The sequence below is a fragment of the Theropithecus gelada genome, chromosome 1 (assembly GCF_003255815.1).
Source record: "Theropithecus gelada isolate Dixy chromosome 1, Tgel_1.0, whole genome shotgun sequence".
NCBI classification, from domain to species: domain Eukaryota; kingdom Metazoa; phylum Chordata; class Mammalia; order Primates; family Cercopithecidae; genus Theropithecus; species Theropithecus gelada.
This window is the reverse complement of record NC_037668.1, coordinates 105,851,511-105,870,710: the sequence shown is the minus strand read 5'-3', so window position 1 is coordinate 105,870,710 and position 19,200 is coordinate 105,851,511. Positions and strand designations below refer to the sequence as shown.

General features: G+C 39.2%; 1 protein-coding gene across 2 annotated transcripts in view; it reads right to left on the bottom strand.

The window, feature by feature from the left end:
- Positions 1-19,200, bottom strand: part of MIGA1 (mitoguardin 1) — a 97,485-nt gene continuing 78,285 nt past the window's right edge. Inside the window, exons 9-17 of one of the 2 annotated variants that reach the window (XM_025367505.1) lie at positions 16,359-16,477; positions 16,029-16,101; positions 15,292-15,378; positions 14,068-14,166; positions 11,721-11,855; positions 9,889-9,942; positions 8,326-8,328; positions 5,033-5,149; positions 1-3,190 (exon numbers count right to left, since the gene is read on the bottom strand). In XM_025367505.1, coding sequence (XP_025223290.1) covers positions 2,972-3,190; positions 5,033-5,149; positions 8,326-8,328; positions 9,889-9,942; positions 11,721-11,855; positions 14,068-14,166; positions 15,292-15,378; positions 16,029-16,101; positions 16,359-16,477 — 906 coding nt within the window. In that variant the 3' untranslated portion in view covers positions 1-2,971. The remainder of the gene's footprint in view (positions 3,191-5,032; positions 5,150-8,325; positions 8,329-9,888; positions 9,943-11,720; positions 11,856-14,067; positions 14,167-15,291; positions 15,379-16,028; positions 16,102-16,358; positions 16,478-19,200) is intronic. The other variant, XM_025367496.1, reaches the window with a different exon arrangement.

The window sequence follows — 19,200 nt, the reverse complement described above, 5'->3', positions numbered from 1 at the left end:
TTTCTTCTCTTACAATAGAGAGGTTTTTCCTATACTTATTGTCCTAAAATTCTATTTGGTCACTCTTACCTCTTTTGTGAAAGGCCACATCTTGCTAAAGTAGCAGCTACTGAACTGACCAGAAACAAACTCAAACACTGAATTTGACAAACCATCCTGCTGAATATAAGCAACTTTTTCTTAGATGAAATGTAAAAAAGAAAAAAAAAACAAAATAAAAAGCAACACCTTCTAGAAAGCCATTCGTCTTATCTCATAAAATTAATTCCCCAGAGTTATCTCATGTAGTAGCAGCATTATCAAATAGTGCAATTCTTCAAAACTGCTGTCAAATAATATCTTTCTAAAATAAATTACATTTACTTACAGCTTTGCTTATAAAACCACAACTTAAAACACTTATCCCTCAAATGGGTAAGTTAATATAAGCAATAACTGTCTTGTCTACATGGTAATGAAATGCATGTGCACGCACACATATGTGTGTGTATCATTCAAGACCAAAGATACCACAACAAGGTAAAAACATGTAATATTAAATAAAAAGTAAACAGTATATAATGGAATTTTTAGTTTTGGTACTTCTAATCATATTCCCATCAATAATAAGAATTATAAATAGGTAATTGTTAAATTAAGCATCTATGTGAGAAAAGTCAAGGAGCTATATACTAAAGAACAGTGGTAATTTGTATGTTTCATGCTATATAACCTAGAAAGTACATGCAAAACAGCATGATCCTGAATTCCATATTTTGTAGTTAATTTACATAAATGTGGCACATACACAAATTTACAAATCTTAAAAGATTATGCTTTTTCCCCCGACTTTTCATCTTCTATTTATTAATCAGAAACTAGGCACTTTCATCTAAAAATTCGCTTTTTAAAAATGCGTTTTAGGAGTAAGACATGGTGGCACATGCATCTAGTATGAGGAGTTGGAGACTGCAGTGAGCTATGTATGATAGCACACTGCACTCCAGCCTGGGCAATAGAGCAAGACCCCGTCTCTTAAAAGAAGAAAAAAACCAGAGCATTTTAGGTCCTTTTGTGCAACTCACTCCTAAAATGAATAAAGCCCGTTTTAGGGGCAAAATCAATAAATCTAATCTACTTATACTGAGTTAGCCACTCCAAATAAGTGGTATATTATTTAGAAACAAAATTAATACAACTCTGACAGCATTTAATATACTCTTATAGAAGAACCCCACCCATAAAAACAATTCATTTGTTTGTAGATTTATCATAATGAACATGAAATATATACTTCCACATGATTAAAAATAGTTTTGCTTTACATTCAAGGGAGGAAAAAACCCTTCTTTAAAACGTCAGTAAGATTCAAAATATGAATATTTTAAAAACATGGGCATAATATGACAAATTCCCACTGGGCTGAGTTTTCTGTGGGAATAACTAAAAGGAAGTTTTGTAGGAGAAAGGAGAAATTATTTTACTGTACCAAGTTTCATACCTTCAGATGTTGACAGTCTTCAAATAACACTAAATTTTAAATTGCCTTTATTAATTAATACATGCTATCTTTTTAATCAATATTCATTCCAGGGAAAAAATGCTCTAATGTATAAAAAGAAAGTTCTTCAGTCTCTCTGTAACTTACAGGACCAACAGTAACATATTTTGGAAACTACAGTTAATATAAATTTGTAAATTGTGAATTTCTCAGTGTCAATTCATTTAAATGTTTTATTTGTTTTATTTATTCACTTTTGAGATAGGGTCTTGCTGTCACCCAGGGTGACGTGCAGTGGTGCAATCATGGCTCATGACAGCCTTGACCTTCTGGACTCAAGTGATCCTCCCACCTCAGCCTCCCAAGTAGCTGGGACCACAGACACATGCCACCACACCCAACTAATTTAATTAAATTATTTATTTTTTGAGATGGAGTCTTACTTTGTTGCCCAGGCTGGAGTGCAGTAGTGCGATCTCGGCTCACTGCAACCTCCACTTCCTGGGTTCAAGCAATACTCCTGTCTCAGCCTCCCTAGTAGCTGGGACTACAGGCGCCCGCTACCACACCTGGCTAATTTTTGTATTTTTAGTAGAGACGGGGTTTCACCATATTGGTGAGGCTGGTCTCGAACATCTGACCTCAGGTGATCCGCCCACCTTGGCCTCCCAAAGTGCTAGGATTACAGGCATGAACCACTAAGCCCGGCCTATTTTTATTTTTACTTTTTAAATTTTAATATTTCCATGGAACTCTGCTTGATACCAGCTAATTTATTTTTATTTTGTTGTAGAGACAGGCATCTCCTCATGTTGTCCAGGCTAGTCTCAACCTTCTAGCCTCAAACTACCCTCCTGCCTCAGCCTCCCGAGTATTACAGGCATGAGCCACTACAAGTGGCCCATTTAAATAGTCTATAACAATATTCAGTGATTACAATTTCTTTGATTCAAATACATAAGCAAATGCACAAGCAATAATGTATGCAGTACATGTTAAACATCGTTACTGCCTAAACTTGATTAAACAAATAACTTTATAATTAAAAATATGTTTCTAGGCAAAGTTAAATATACTGACACTAGGAGTAATATATTCTTTCATGTGTGGGCCACAAAGATCTTGGCTAAAGTGTACATTTTAAAGGTGCAAAACATAAAAACAGAGCTTTTGAGAATGACAGCTTCAAGAAGACAAACCAATTAACTCCCAAATATTGGCTTCAATTCAAGCAATATTTCTGTAAAAGATACATTTCACAACTTTGATTATTACCTAATAAGTGCAAAAAGCCACTATGACTACACTACACAGGAATTCAATGACAGAACTTCTGTATAAATACAGTACAGTTGCTCATTTTTTACTAGATTTTTTTTCCTCCTGAATCCACATGCACCAATTCTGTTGATTCTGTAATATATGTTACAAAATCAATAGTTACCTTAAAATATTTCATAGCACACTCAAATTGCATGATTCTTATGGTACTTATTGTACTTTGGCTTCCAGTAGCCCAGTGGACATAACATGACCATGACTACTTAGACAACTACTCGTATGCCTCAGGGCATCTGCTTCAAGATAGGCCATTAAAAGCTCAGTGCGGCGAATGAGTAACTGCATGAGGTCTTCAGCTAAAGTTTCTGTACTTGAATAGCGCACCTTCTCAAAGTCAAAAATGTCTTTGAGAAATAAAAGAACTTGATTCTGGAAAATGAACATAAAACAAATTGGCATTTATTAGACCAAAGTTATGTTACATTGAAAAAGCTTCTAATATTATAATGAGCATTGAATCAGGAATCAGAAGACCTGACTTCCAGTGCTAGTTTCATATCTCATTAGAAAAGGGACCTTGCACAAGTGATTTAACCTTTCCTTTTTTGGGGCTCATTGTCTTTTTCTGTGAAATAGGGCTAATACCACCCATCCTACTTACTACTCAGGGATGACATGATGATCAAAAAAGATAACCTATGTGATACCATGAAGAGGTGGGGAAACATTTTAAAAAGATAATCTATAAGAAGTGCTTGTAAACTCTAAAGCACTGTTTAAATGTAAGGGGTTATAGTCCTTTTCCTTCAATGTGACCTTTGAGCATTGCCTCTACTCTAAGACAGAAAAATAAACTATTCTAGTAATAGTTTTAAATAAATAATAATAAAATAATACATTATAATTTTAAATGTGCTTTTTTTGTACAAGAAAAACCCTTAAGGCACATGAAAAACAAAGAACATTTCAGGTCTCAAATCAGTGGTAGATCCTGAAGGATATTTCATTTCAGTAAGTTATTATATACACTGAAACTCACTGTAAGCAAACTGCCTACTAATAAGTATTAAGTCTCAGCTGTTATGTCACCATAATAGAAAAAAAAGTAATTTCAAAGAGTGAAAAACAGGAATATTTAATTTGTCTTCTTTCTTAATAACATATCTTCCAAACGTTATTAAGAAGTACTAAGAAGACACACTTCACTGATTCACTAGATTTTTTTTTTTTTTTGAGACGGAATCTCGCTCTGTTGCCCAGGCTGGTGTGCAGTGGCGCGATCTCGGCTCACTGCAAGCTCCGCCTCCCGGGTTCACGCCATTCTCCTGCCTCAGCTTCCCGAGTAGCTGGGACTACAGGCACCCACCACCACACCCCGCTAATTTTTTGTATTTTTAGTAGAGACGGGGTTTCACTGTGTTAGCCAGGATGGTCTCCATCTCCTGACCTTGGGATCCGCCCGCCTCGGCCTCCCAAAGTGCTGGGATTACAGGCGTGAGCCACTGCACCGCGCCCGGCTGATTCACTAGATTTTATATCTGAAAGGGTCATTAGCAATCAACCTGTTAGGTCCCCTCATTTTATAGATAAAGAAAAGGAACAGCAAAGAATGATTTGCCCCAAGTCAGAATGCTCACTGATGACAGACTTAATTCCCAATCCCTAAAACACATACCTTACATTTGGGTGGTCAAGTAAACTACAAAAACCAATGTGTTCTGAATGACAGTAAAATAAACATTTTCTAAACCATTTATAAAAAATATTACCTTGACAACACATAAACATAATTTAAAAAAAAGAATGGTACAGTAAAACATCCAGACTTTCAAATTCATACAGTCATGGCTCACTGCAGCCTCACCTTCCCAAGCTTGAGCGATCCTCCCACCTCAAAATCCCAGGTAGCTGGAACCACACGTGCATGCCACCCCTCCCGGCTAATTTTTTCTATTTTTAGTAGAAACAGGTCTCACTGTGTTGCTCAAGCTTGGGTATCCCCTGCATTAGGGAACTGATAAGGTGAATGGATATGCTGAGCCTACTCCACAATAAAGCACCAAATCTATAAAATACTGGTCCATTATAATAATAGTGGTATTATAAAATGCCAAAAATAGTTAATACTGGCATTTAAATGCTGAATTTAGGTGACTTTTATACATTTACTCTTAAATAACAGTTGTTCTTCTACAAAAGCAAAACAGAATAAAACTGTATCTCCTCTTTGATTTAGAAAAAAAAGAGAAATTACTCAATGACTGAACATACCTTAAAAAAGCAACATAAATCATAGAGAGAATTTCTAGGACCCAAAAAGCCCCAGGCTAGGACAGGACTGATGTGTTCACAAATGGCATAAAAATGGGCAAAAAATCCATCTGGGATCTGTTGGGAAGTAAAGGAGAATCAAGTTATTTCTACCTTCTTGTTATTTGCTTTCTCTAGTACAGAAACTGAAGTTGATATTCATTATATGACCAGTGGGAGTTTAAGAAAATTTGCTTTTTAGACCAGAGTCTAGCAACACCTCAAACTCCTGGTCTCACGCAATCCCCCTGCTTTAGCTTCCTGAGCAGTGGGGACTACAGGTGCACACTACAGTGCAAGGCTCATGACTACTGTTTTTGAGGGCAAACCAAGAGTCAATCATCAGCCATGCTATTAAGAAAGTTAATAAGGTTACAAGAAACCTTTAGAGTCATAGAGTGTTTTATATAAACTAGTTTATAGTTTTCATATCCTAGTCAATAGTTTAATATGTGCTGAGACACATTTCTTTCTTTGTTGTTTGTTTTTTTGAGACAGGGTCTCACTCTGTAGCCCAGCGTGAAGCGCACTGGTGCAGTCATGGCTCACTGCAGCCTCACCTTCCCAAGCTTGAGCGATCCTCCCACCTCAAAATCCCAGGTAGGGGCCGGGCGTGGTGGCTCAAGCCTGTAATCCCAGCACTTTGGGAGGCCGAGACGGGCAGATCACGAGGTCAGGAGATTGAGACCATCCTGACTAACACGGTGAAACCCCGTCTCTACTAAAAAAATACAAAAAGCTAGCCGGGCGAGGTGGCGGCGCCTGTAGTCCCAGCTACTCAGGAGGCTGAGGCAGGAGAATGGCCTAAACCCGGGAGGCGGAGCTTGCAGTGAGCTGAGATCCGGCCACTGCACCCCAGCCTGGGCGACAGAGCAAGACTCTGTCTCAAAAAAAAAAAAAAAAAAAAAATCCCAGGTAGCTGGAACCACACGTGCATGCCACCCCTCCTGGCTAATTTTTTCTGTTTTTAGTAGAAATAGGTCTCACTATGTTGCTCAGGCTGGTCTTGAACTCCTGGGCTCAAGCAATCCTCCCTACTTGGCCTCCCAAAGTGCTGGGATTACAGGCATGAGCTGCCATATCCCGCCCTTAAAAGTTGTTTTTACATCATAAAAATGCTTCATAAAAAAGCCATCCAGCCAGGCATGGTGGCTCATGCCTATAATCTCAACACTTTTGGGAGGCCAAGGCAGGTGGATCACTTGACCCTAGGAGTTCGAGACCAGCCTGGACAACATGGTGAAATCTTGTCTTTGCAAAAAATACAAAAGTTAGCCAGGTGTGAGTGGTGGTGTGTACCTATAGTCCCAGCTACTTAGCAGGCTGAGGTGGGAGGATCATTTGAGCCCAGGAGTTGGAGGGTGCAGTGAGCCAAGATAATACCACTGTACTCCAGCCTGGGTGACAAAGTAAGACTCTGTCTCAAAAAAAAAAAAAGGCAATCATATCAGCTTTGCAACCAGGCAACAACAAGAATGCTACAGTGTTCCTTAGTTGTATAAGTTTTATGATAAGACTATCATAGTTTTAGCTATTAAAAGCCCAACTCAATCACTTAATTATATTAACTGACAAACAACAACAACAACAACAACTAGTAAAATGATTAAGCTACTCTTACTAGAATCCTAACTTTTAATTAAGGAACCCTATATCATTTAAGTATTTAATTGTGTAATTGCCTCTTCCTGTGAAGTATCACTTCATATAGCTGTGTTTTAGGAAACTCTAAGTTTATATTTATAACTTTTTGAATTTCCCTTGTTAAGTAACACACTGTGGGATTTGTTATACAGCACTGACGAGAGAAAACTACGCCTTAAGATTCTGTCTCCTGAGGGGGTTATTTTCTATTTTACAGTCTCCAAGACAATCTTCTAAACCTCATTTTCTTTTCTTTTTTTTTTCTGAGATGGAGTCTCACTCTGTCACCCAGGCTAGAGTGCAGTGGCACCATCTTGGCTCACTGCAACCTCTGCCTCCCAGGTTCAAGCAATTCTCCTTCCTCAGCCTCCTGAGTAGCTGGGATTACAAGCGTGCACCACCATGCCCAGCTAATTTTTGTATTTTTAGTAGAGACGGGGTTTCGCCATGTTGGCCAGGCTGGTCTCGAACTCTGACTTCAGGTGATCCACCCACTCTGGCCTCCCAAAGTGCTAGGATTACATGCAAGAGCCACTGTGCCGGGCCTAAACCTCATTTTTAAAATATAAGATAGCAGCAGTTACCATTTAATGAGTACCCACTATATTCTAGAAAATGTGCTAGTTTCTATTTAATTTACTAAAACATTCCTTCAAAAGTATGTCACGTTAACATCATTTTAAACATGTGAAAAGTGATATTGGAGAGGGGTTAAATAAACTGCGCTAATTCACACACAGCTAGTTAGTGAGGGCCAAAAAGTTATGTTCTACATATAGTAAAGTTCTAAATACCATACAGACTTGAAGTGTATTATGAGGTCAGAGAAGTGGGAACTTAGTGTGGGCTGAAGCAGACTAGATAAACTTTAGCAAGGAATTATGTGAGCTGAGCTCAATGATGGGTAAGATTTATTTTAGTACAGAGGGAATTTGGCATTTCAGGTATAGGAGATAGTTCCCAAGAGGTGAGACATATAGGTATCTATGGATATAGAAAGTAGACTTAGGTCGGGCACACTGGCTCAGGCCTGAAATCCCAGCACTTTGGGAGGCCAAGGCAGGTGGATGACTTGAGGTCGGGAGTTTGAGACTTGCCTGGCCAACATGATGAAACCCCGTCTCTATCAAAAATATACAAATTAACCAGGCATGGTGGCGGGCGCCTGTAATCCCAGCTACTTGAGAGGCTGAGGCAGAAGAATCGCTTGAACCTGGAAGGTGGAGGTTGTAGCGAGCTGAGATCGTGCCATTGCACTCCAGCCTGGGCGACAGAGTGACTCTGTCTCAAAAAGAAAAAAAAGTACAATATTTATTCTAAGAAGTAGAAAAATAAAGTTAGATATGTTAATAATATCATTATTATTATAACTACCACTTACTAAACTTTTTAAATGTTTAATGTTTAAATTAAGCTGGTTGATATTGCTTTCATCCTTACCACAGTCCTATTAAGTAGGCATTAACACCGTTTTGCACATGGGAAAACTGAGGGTCAGTTGATGGTCAGTAACTTACTGTAATCATGCTAGTTAGTGTGAGAATCAAACCCACATCTACAAGTCTGTTCCTAGTCCTAACGTTAGAGTTCATCATCATCATTAAGGAAACTTGCTTAAAATATGGGTCTCTGGAATCATTTTAAATAAGAATTATCCAAATATGGGGCTCCAGAATCATTTCTAACAGCACATTCTGAAGATGCTGTGAGGACCATACTTTAAAATCACTGCAACTGGCAATACTGTCTCAAAGTTATAAGATTGGAAAATATGGATGTGATAAAATACTGTATATCCTTGGGCAAATAATAATGTTGTAATTGTCAATACTTGTTTACTGCACTATGCCAAGCACTGTTCTAAGCACTTCATATTGAATCTTCAAAAACCCTATGAGGGCTAGGCACAGTGGCTCACGCCTGTAATCCCAATACTTTGGGAGGCCGAGACTGTAAGATCACTTGAGGCCAGGAGTTAGAGGCCAGCCTGGGCAACATAGCAAGACCCCATCTGTAAAAAATAAAAATAAAAAATCAGCCAGGCATGGTGCTGTGCACCTGTAGTCGTAGCAACTCACGGAGGATGAGGCAGGAAGATTGCTTAAGCCCAGGAGTTAGAGGCTGCAGTGAGCTATGATCATGCCACTGCACTCCAGCCTGAATGACAGAGCAAGACCCTATCTCTAAAACAAAACAAAACAAAACACTATGAGGTAGATACTATTACTATTCTTAGAGATGAGGAAACTGAGGCATAGAGAGGGTAAGCAACTTGCCTAAGGTCACATAGCTAGTATGTGGCATTTGAACCCAACAGTCTCACTTGAGAGTCCTTGCCCTTTACTACTAGGAGTGTATGAGAAAAACAATGCTTAGCAGGTAAGACAGGTTACAGGGTGTGAGGCATGGAGGCAGGATATAAACTCTAAGACTTTTTATTTGTAGGGGCTCCAAATTGAATAAAGCAGCTATTAGAATCAAATCTTTATTTCTTAATTGGATTAAATTAAGTGGAATCCACTATATTAAAGAACTGTAAAAAATACTGGCCAGGTGCAGTGGCTCACGCCTGTAATCCCAGCACTTTGGGAGGCTGAGGCAGGCAGATCACTTGAGGTCAGAAGTTTGAGACCAGCCTGGCCAACATGGTGAAACCTGGTCTCTACTAAAAATACAAAAATTAGCTGGGTGGGGTGGCGGGCGCCTATAGTCCCAGCTACTCGGGAGGCTGAGGCAGGAGAATCACTTGAAAGGCGAAGGTTGCAGTAAGCCAGGATCACACCACTGCACTCCAGCCAGGGTGACAGAAACAGACTGTCTTAAAAAAAAAAAATAATAATAATAATAATAATAATAATATCATTAAGAGAAAAAACAAAAACCTAAAACTTATCAGAGCTGTTTCCAACTTTAAACCCCTCTCCCAGTTAGCTGAAATACCACGCACGCCTCAATAACTGCTATATGAAACTACATCAAATATTAAGGATGAGAAAGAAGGCCTTCAAAAAAGAAGCCAACCCACCACCAGTAAGTCACTCATCTAGCCTGAGGGACAGTCCCTCCTACCCCTCCTACAGCTGCCAATTCCCACCAGAGAAGTGACTCAGAAGCTTCTTTGACAGAATCCTTAAATGATTTAACAAAGGAATTCAGGTCTTAATGAATTTTACCTTCATCTGTTGTCTTTTCTGTTTCAGCACCGACCAACAACTTGAAGCCACGGCCTAAATACATGCAGAGAAAAGAAAGATTCATATACAGCAATATAAACATTTCCATTTTTATTAGAAGTTCAGCCTGGTGTGGTGGCTCACGCTTGTAATCCCAGCACTTTGGGAGGCTGAGGCAGGTGGATCACGAGGTCAGGAGATGGAGACCATCCTGGCTAGCATGGTGAAACCCCGTCTCTACTAAAAATACAAAAAATTAGCCGGGCATGGTGAAGGGTGCCTGTAGTCCCAGCTACTCGGGAAGCTGAGGCAGAAGAATGGCATGAACCCGGGAAGCGGGGCTTGCAGTGAGCCAAGATCATGCCACTGCACACCAGCCTGGGCGACAGAGCAAGACTACGTCTCAGAAAAAAAAAAAAGGTTCCAAGTTTATGGGTCTAAAATGTTCAATACATTCATTACTAATGAGAACTAGTCGGTCGGGCGTGGTGGCTCACACCTGTAATCCCAGCACTTTGGGAGGCTGAGGCGGGTGGATCACGAGGTCAAGAGATAGAGACCATCCTGGCCAAGATGGTGAAACCCCATCTCTACTAAAAATGCAAAACAAAATTAGCTGGGCATGGTAGCGCACGCCTGTAGACCCAGACACTCGGGAGGCTGAGGCAGGAGAATTGCTTGAACCCGGGAGACGGAGGTTGAAGTAAGCAGAGATCACGCCACTGCACTCTAGCCTGGCGACAGAGCGAGACTTTTGTCTCAAAACAAACAAACAAACAAACAAACAAACAAAAAAAACTAGTCAGGGTCCTCACATTGTTTGAAAATATTAATGCAAAGGTACTTCATTATTTAAATTTTTAAATCATGAGCAAAGTTGTATGTTGTAAGGTCAAAAAAAAAAAGTAAAATAATATTAAAAAAATTAAACACAAAGCCACTAAAGGAAAAAGACTGTACTCTGGAACAAAGAAGATTCCATTTTCAGAGTTTTAAAGTTCTGTTCCTTAAGGGAAAAAAGTGAAAATATGTGTATATAGAATTCACATCCACAAATAAATATTCTGTGTGTAATAATAAAGTATTCTTCTTTGTTTTTTTTTTTTTGAGACAGGGTTTCACTCCCATCGCCTAGGCTGAAGTGCAAAGGAGTGATCTTGGTTCACTGCAACCTCCGCCTCCAAGGCTCAAGTGAACCTCCCACCTCAGCCTCCTGAGTAACTGAAACTAGAGGCATGCACCACTGCACCTGGCAAATTTTTGTATTTTATTTTGTAGAGACGAGGTGTCACCATGTTGCCCAGGCTGGTCTCAAACTCCTGAGCTCAAATGATCCACCTGCCTCAGCCTCCCAAAGTGCTGAGATTATAGGCGTGAGCCACCACGCCTGGCTGACCACTTTTTTTTCCTTTTTTTTTTTTTTATACTTTATGTTCTAGGGCACATGTGTACAACGTGCAACTTTGTTACATATGTATATATGTGCCATGTTGGTGTGCTGCACCCATTAACTCATCATTTACATTAGGTATATCTCCTAATGCTATCCCTCCCCACTTCCTCCACCGCTCAACAGGCCCTGGTGTGTGATGTTCCCCTTCCTGTGTCCAAGTGATCTCATTGTTCAATGTCCATCTGTGAGTGAGAACATGCGGTGTTTGGTTTTCTGTTCTTGCGATAATTTGCTGAGAATGATGGTTTCCAGCTGCATCCATGTCCCTACAAAGGACATGAACACATCCTTTTTTATGGCTGCATAGTATTCCAAGGTGTATATGTGCCACACTTTTTAATCAAACTTAAAAGGCTGAGAAAAGTAAACCACCACTTACTGTTTCTTTGAAGGATGAGTTTAGCCATCGATTATTTACTACATTCTGTATGGATGTGGGTGGGTTTTCCAAATCTTCAAAGGAATCCATTAATATAAAATCCAGAACAACATCATAAAAATTTAGATTTTTCACCTGCATTAAATTATGAGTTGAAACAAAAATTATTATTACATAGAGCTGAAATAAAATCTGAGCCAGGGCTTTATGGTTTTATAACAGCAGGGGTTTTTTTTTAATCAGCTTATTCAAAAATAAAAAATATAAGGAGAGACAAATATGAAAGCTCACCACTAAAAATTACGATTCACATTATCGCTGCTCCTTCCTAGATCTCAAGTGAAAATAATCTCTCCTCCCCTCTATTCTAGGAGTCCTTTGTTCATGCTTCTATTATAACATCCAGGATACTCATTCTACCTTGTTATTTAGTTACTGGTATATGTGCCTGTCTTCCCCACCAGATCATGAACATCTTGCTCTTTCATTCCTTCATACACACTCTGCATACTGCATACTGTACCAGGTGCTCAGACTTCTAGAGTAAGCAAATTAGATGCCTAGAGTATAATGGGGAAAACAGCAACAAAATAATCCTGCAAATATCCAATTATGAACTGTGTGAAGCACAATAAAGGAAAAAGTATATTATGCTGTATCATTTTGGCAGAAATGTGGGGAATGAAACAGAGAGGGGAAAGAATAAATGCAGGGAGGAAAAGAGTGAGCAGGGAATCAGGAAATATAAAGACTACTGATGTAGCCTAGAGAAAAGACAACAGGTACTTAGGCCAAGAGGGGTGACAGGAAGAGAGGAAAGTTGAAGAAACTGAAAGACATTTATGAGTTAAAACTGACAAACTTAGAGATGAATATGATAAAGTGGGTGAGGATCAGGGAGAGGTGAAGGATGAGTCTCAGGTTGCTGGCCTGCGAAGTATATGGATGCTGATTCCATTTCCTGAATAAAGGAACACTAGAAGAGGAAAGATTAAGTCTTCATGTATTTGCTGTACTCACTGTTTTCTCTGCCTAGAAGGCCTTTCAGCTCCTTGTAAACTCATTTTTTTTTTTTCTTTAGCTTCTGAGACAGAGTCTTGCTCCGTCACCCAGGCTGGAGTGCACTGGCACGATCTTGGCTTACTGCAGCTCCCACCTCCTGGATTCAAGTGATTCTCTTGCCTCAGCCTCCTGAGTAGCTGGGATTACAGGTATGCACCACCATGCCTGGCTAATTTTTGTATTTTTAGTGGAGACATGGTTTCACCACGTCGGCCTGGCTGATCTCAAACTCCTGGCCTCAAGTGATCTACCTGCCTCGGCTTCCCAAAGTGCTGGGATTACAGGCATGCACCCAATGCCTGGCTAATTTTTGTATTTTTAGTAGAGACAGGTTTCACCATGTTGGTCAGGCTAGTCTTAAACTCCTGACCTCACAATCCGCCCGCCTCAGCTTCCCAAAGTGCTGGGATTACAGGAGTGAGCCACCATGGCTGGCCGATACCTATATCTATATATTTTTTTGAGACAGAGTCTCCTTCTGTCACCCAGGCTGGAGTACAGAGGCATGATCTCGGCTCACTGCCACCTCCACCTCCCAGGTTCAAGCAATTCTCATTCCTTAGCCTCCTGAGTAGTTGGGATTACAGGCGTGAGCCACTACGCCCAGCTAATTTTTGTATTTTCAGTAGAGACGAGGTTTTGCCATGTTGGCTAGGTTGGTCTCGAACTCCTGACCTCAGCTGATCCGCCCGCCTCAGCCTCCCAAAGTGCTGGGATTACAGGGATGAGCCACCACATCCGGACCTATATTTATTTCTATATCTGTATCTACATATATATTCTAAACTGTGAACTCACACTGACAGCTCCAATTCCAATCCCAGCATTTTATACCTCCCTTCTCTCACAGGGAAAAGCTGGCTCTGATTTTTCTCAGTATACTTATTTGTTCAGTCCTGTGTATACAGTCAATTCCCCAGCCCTACTGAGCTGCTGCTGTTGTACCACCCAAAGCTGTCCTTGCATAGGCCACCATTCCTGCCCTGCTAGGGGTCTGCCAGTGACTTTTGGAGAGAAGGGAGAGAGGGAACAAGGGAAGGAGGACAGGAGGGAAGGAAGCAAGGAGCCAACAACAGCAAAAAAGGCTTGTTAGAAAACAATTTACAACTACTGCCCCAATGTATAAGGAGTGTGGTTTATGACTTTGTCAGAAAAAAAGATGTCCCACAACCATACAAGTGGCTTTACTGTATTTAACAAGGACAATGAAACAGTAGTCTCAACTAATGTAAAATTACATGCAAATAACTAAGAAAAATAAATATCACAAAAAACTTGAACTTACCCCTCTAGCAGCAAGTTCCATTTCAGTACTACCCCAGTGATCGGTCTGCTCTAAAAAATAGATCATTTCATCAAAAACATCTTCAAACTTCTTTGGATTCTGAAGAAGAAAACACATTTTAACCCTAAACTCAACTTTATAACAAGCTACAAAGAAAGTTACTCTTCAAGAAAGTCTGGTGGATCTTAATTCTACTAGGTAACTGAACTAAAATACATTTTAAAGGTATGCCACATTTATCTGGTTTACTACTTTGCTGTTGCAACATTTTGCAGAAGCCAAGATAAAGAATGTCAGTAAAATGTCACAAGCAAACTATTTATTACTCAAATATGTATGCCTATTTTGGTCTGTCCTTAAAATGAAAATCTGGTTATAGCAGACATTATGTGAGGCTTTTGTTGCAGTTCTGCTTCTTTTGGAGGAACCCTAGTTCAAATCACTGAGTTTATCTGTCATGAGAAGGCCAAGAAAGCAACACAAGACTTACATTGGGAATCGCACGTATTAATAGTATCATCTTACATATACTTAGCATTTTATGCTTCTTAACACTTTATTCTTTAAGTTACTTTCCCATTTATAATTTATTTAATCATCCTAAAAACCCTCTGAAATGAAGTAATATAAATGTAATTCTATTATATAAATGAAAGAATTAAAGTTCAAAGGGATTGAGTCTGAAAGCTAGGTGTGCAAATGGCTCAAGGAAGGCCTGTTTTGTTTTCTCATCATCTGGACAAACCTTGCATAAAGTAAGGTGGTTCCTTACAGTCTGAATGAAGTTCTTGTCATTGCTTCTGCCTCATTCTACTACATGAAGATGAGGCAGTTCAATTTATATTGTACTGAGACCTACACTATTTCCTGTAACCCTCTTCCTGAACAGGATTGAGGGAATAAAAGAGGAGGCATTAGTAATAACAATAGTGATGGCTATCGCAGCAGCTCTAATGATAATTCTCACCATGACATTTACAGACTTTATGGCAAATTGGAAATAATTTATGAGAAACAACTTGGTTGAAATAGTGTGGACTTTATAGATAGTTCAACCCGAGCATAACTTAATGCCCTTTGGGTTATTTATTTTTAAAATGGGAAACTTTGCAACTATCCACAAAAACTTTTTCTTCTATCAAAAATGTAACGTCTTAATATTCAGTTCAAAGGGTAAAAACAACTTTTGTAAATGGTAAAAACTTGCCAAAAGAACAAGTTTACCTTACGTGCTTTCACAATTAAAGCTGATAAAATTTTCCTTCCACTCTCAGCGAGGAATATCCTGTTGGCTGACTCTGAAAGAATTACCTGAAAAAATATTCATCCCCAAAGAAAAAAGAGACCTATAATGAATGTGAATGGACATTCAACTTAATAGCACAAATCATCCTAAAACAGTGAATGCACCGCATGTGGTGCTATTTCAACAGGCAGCTCACAGAGAAAGTCCTCATTTCCTAAAATAAAAAGAACTCTTGAAACTATCTATAGCCAAAAGATTAAAGGGAGTTAAATTTGAATTTAAATTCTGTTCAACATAATATTACAAAGTCTCAAATAAATTTCCTATAGCCCCAAAACATAAGAAAACAAATATATTTTTACTTTCTTTTTAGAAAATCAATTTTATAATGGACTCAAATCTCAAATACATACTAATTAATAATAAGAAAGAGGGTTTTTATTTTAAGCAGCTATTTTTACACTCCTGAAGTATCAAAATATCCTGTTTTGACAAAGTGTGGTGGGCCTGGGAAGTTGTGGGAGAGGATAATGAAATATGGAAACAAATGAAGGCAAGTAGTGGGGAGGAAAAATAAGTTTAGTGGACTTTATATTTGTCATTAGGAATAGGGATAATCAAGAGCAAAGAGCTGTCCTGTTTATTTGCACTGGACTCTACAGCATGAGGGTAGGGATGAGTGGCTGGGTGAAGTCACTTAATGTTAAAAAAATACCTGAAAAGCCTGTCGAATACAGTGAAGTTTGGCAAGAAAATCACTGTCTCCTAGGCACTCCAACATTTCAGTTCTATGTAATAAACAGGGGAGACAATTGTTAAACTACATTCAAGATCAAGCCTACTATAAATTTGGATTCAAACAAGGCTTAACCTCAGGACCTTAATATAAAACATGTTTTTTCAATACTGACAGAACATGTAAAAACAATTTTTTCTTTACTTGGACCTAAAAACATATTTTCTCCTATTCTCATAAGCATTTTTAATAAGTACCACACAAACACCTTAATATCCTTCATAAACATAAACAAAACTGAAATGGTACCTCAGTACTCTGGAGTAAATTTTTCCTTCTTCAACTAAATGCATGGCTTCCTCGTAAAATGGGCAGTGACAAAGGGACTCCAGGCTGTAGGTATGCCGTACTTCTCTGTGTTCTGCAAGCTAAGAGCACAGTGGGTTAGAACAGAATACAGGTGCTAGGTGTAGTGGCTCATGCCTGTAATTGCAATACTTTTTGGGAGGATCACTTGAACCCAGGAGTTTGAAACCAGCCTGGGTAACATGGTAAGACCCTGTCTCTACAAAAATTTTTAAAAAGTAGTCAGGTGTGGAGACAAGCACCTGTGGTCCTAGCTATCCAGGAGGTTGAGGTGGGGGTATCACTTGAGTACAGGAGGTTGAAGTTGCAGTGAGCTGTGATTGTATCACTGTATTCCAGGCTCGTTGGCAAAGCCAGACCCTGTCTCAAAAACAACAAAACAAAACAAAAACCCAGAAAACCAAAAAGCAGAATACACTGATATAAGATAAACTATAAAAGAAAGAAAATAGGATTTTGCTAACATCAATACAATAAATTTGATTAAACCATAAAAACCATTTAATAGGATTTTATAGCTAATAAAATCTGAATTCATTTTATTTCAAAATTCAGTTGTTAAAAAGAGTAAAACTTTTAACAAGCTAGTTCATTCTGAATCCAATTACTTAAATCCACAGAACATACAGAAAAGCAAAATTATATCTCTTTTTTTTTTGAGACAGGGTCTCACTCTGTCACCCAGGCTGGAGTACAGTGGCAGGATCTTGGCTCACTGCAGCCTCCACCTCCCAGGTTCAATCCTGCCTCAGCCTCCAGAGTAGTTGGGATTACAGGTGCACGCCACCACATCCATCTAATTTTTATATTTTAGTAGAGATGGGGTTTTGCCATGTTGGCCAGGCTGGTCTTGAACTGGCCTCAAGCGATCCGCCTGCCTCAGCCTCCCAAAGTGCTGGGATTCAGGCGTGAGCCACCGTGTCTGATCAGCAATACTATATCTTATAGTTCACCAATAAGAACAACCGAGGAAGCATTTTTTAAAAAGAGGAGAATTTCATCATCCACAGAGTACTTACAAGTATTATAACCTATGATTATAATGAAGCAAAACTTAGTACAAAAACAACAAAATAAGCTCAATGTTGCTATTCTAAGAAATATTTCCTTGTATGTAGCTTTGATTAACTTTTGCATAACTGAAAGACAGTCGTGCTTTTGGCTAGCAGAACTCTACAAATGAAATTCCAATCTTCTGACAGCTCATTAAAAAACAATTGGAAACACTATAGGGTAGCCAGCTAAGCAAAAAAAAAAAAAACCCAGAAAACTTCTAGAGCGTTTTGTTTGGAAGAGACAGGATCTCGCTCTGTCACCCAAGCTGTAGTGCAGTGGCACTATCATAACTCTGCAGCCTCAAACTCCTGGGCTCAAGTGATCCTCTTGCCTCTGCCTCCCAAGTAGCTGGGGCTACAGGTATGCACCACCACATCCTCTAATTAAAAAAATTAGGGGGGGCCAGGTGCGGTGACTCATGCCCGTAATCCCAGCACTTTCCAGCACTTTGGGAGGCTGGAGCAGGCGGATCACCTGAGGTCAGGAGTTCAAGACCAGCCTGGGCAACAAGCGTGAAACTCCAAGACTAAATAAATAAATAAATAAATAAATACAAGTTACAAAGCAAAAACAAAAAAACCAAAGTACACAGGCAACAAAGAGCACAATGAATGTAATAGTACCTGACATTTCGATACTAAAAACTGAAATTATATCAAGCACTCTCTCAGACCACAGTGGAATAAAACTGGAAATCAACTCCAAAAGGGACCTTCAAAACTATGCAAATACATAGAAATCAAATAACCTGCTTCTGAATAAGCACTGGGTCAAAAACAAAATCATGATGGAAATTTAAAAATTCTTCCAACTGAATGACAAAAATGACACAAAGTATCAAAACCTCCGGAATACAGCTAAGGCGGTGCTAAGAGGAAAGTTCATAGGCCTAAATGTCTACATCAAAAAGTCTGAAAGAGCACAAACAGACAACCTAAGGTCATACCTCAAGCAACTAGAGAAACAAGAACAAACCAAACCCAAACCCAGAAGAAGAAAGGAAATAACCAAGATCAGTTATTAAAATAAACCAATTTTCAATTTTATAAATAAAATTGAAACCAAAAAACCAATACAAAAGATAAATGAAACAAAAAGCTGGCCCTTTGAAAACACAAATAAAATTGATAGACCTTTAGCAAGATTAACCAAGAAAAGAAGAGAGAAAACCCCAATAACCTCACTAAGAAAAGAAACAGGAGATATTACAACTGACACCACTGAAATACAAAAGATCATTCAAGGTTACTATGAACACCTTTATGCACATAAACTAAAAAACCCAGAAGAGATGATAAATTCCTGGAAAAATATAATCTTCCTATCTTAAATCTTAAGAATTAGATACCTTGATCAGACCAATAACAAGCAGCAAGACTGAAATGGTAATTTAAAAATTACTGATAAAAAAAAAGTGCAGGGGCCGGGCGCGGTGGCTCAAGCCTGTAATCCCAGCACTTTGGGAGGCCGAGATGGGCGGATCACGAGGTCAGGAGATCGAGACCATCCTGGCTAACACGGTGAAACCCCATCTCTACTAAGAAATACAAAAAATAGCCGGGCGAGGTGGCAGCGCCTGTAGTCCCAGCTACTCGGGAGGCTGAGGCCTGAGAATGGCGTGAACCCGGGAGGCGGAGCTTGCAGTGAGCTGAGATCCGGCCACTGCACTCCAGCCTGGGCTACAGAGCGAGACTCCGTCTCAAAAAAAAAAAAAAAAAAAAAAAAAAAA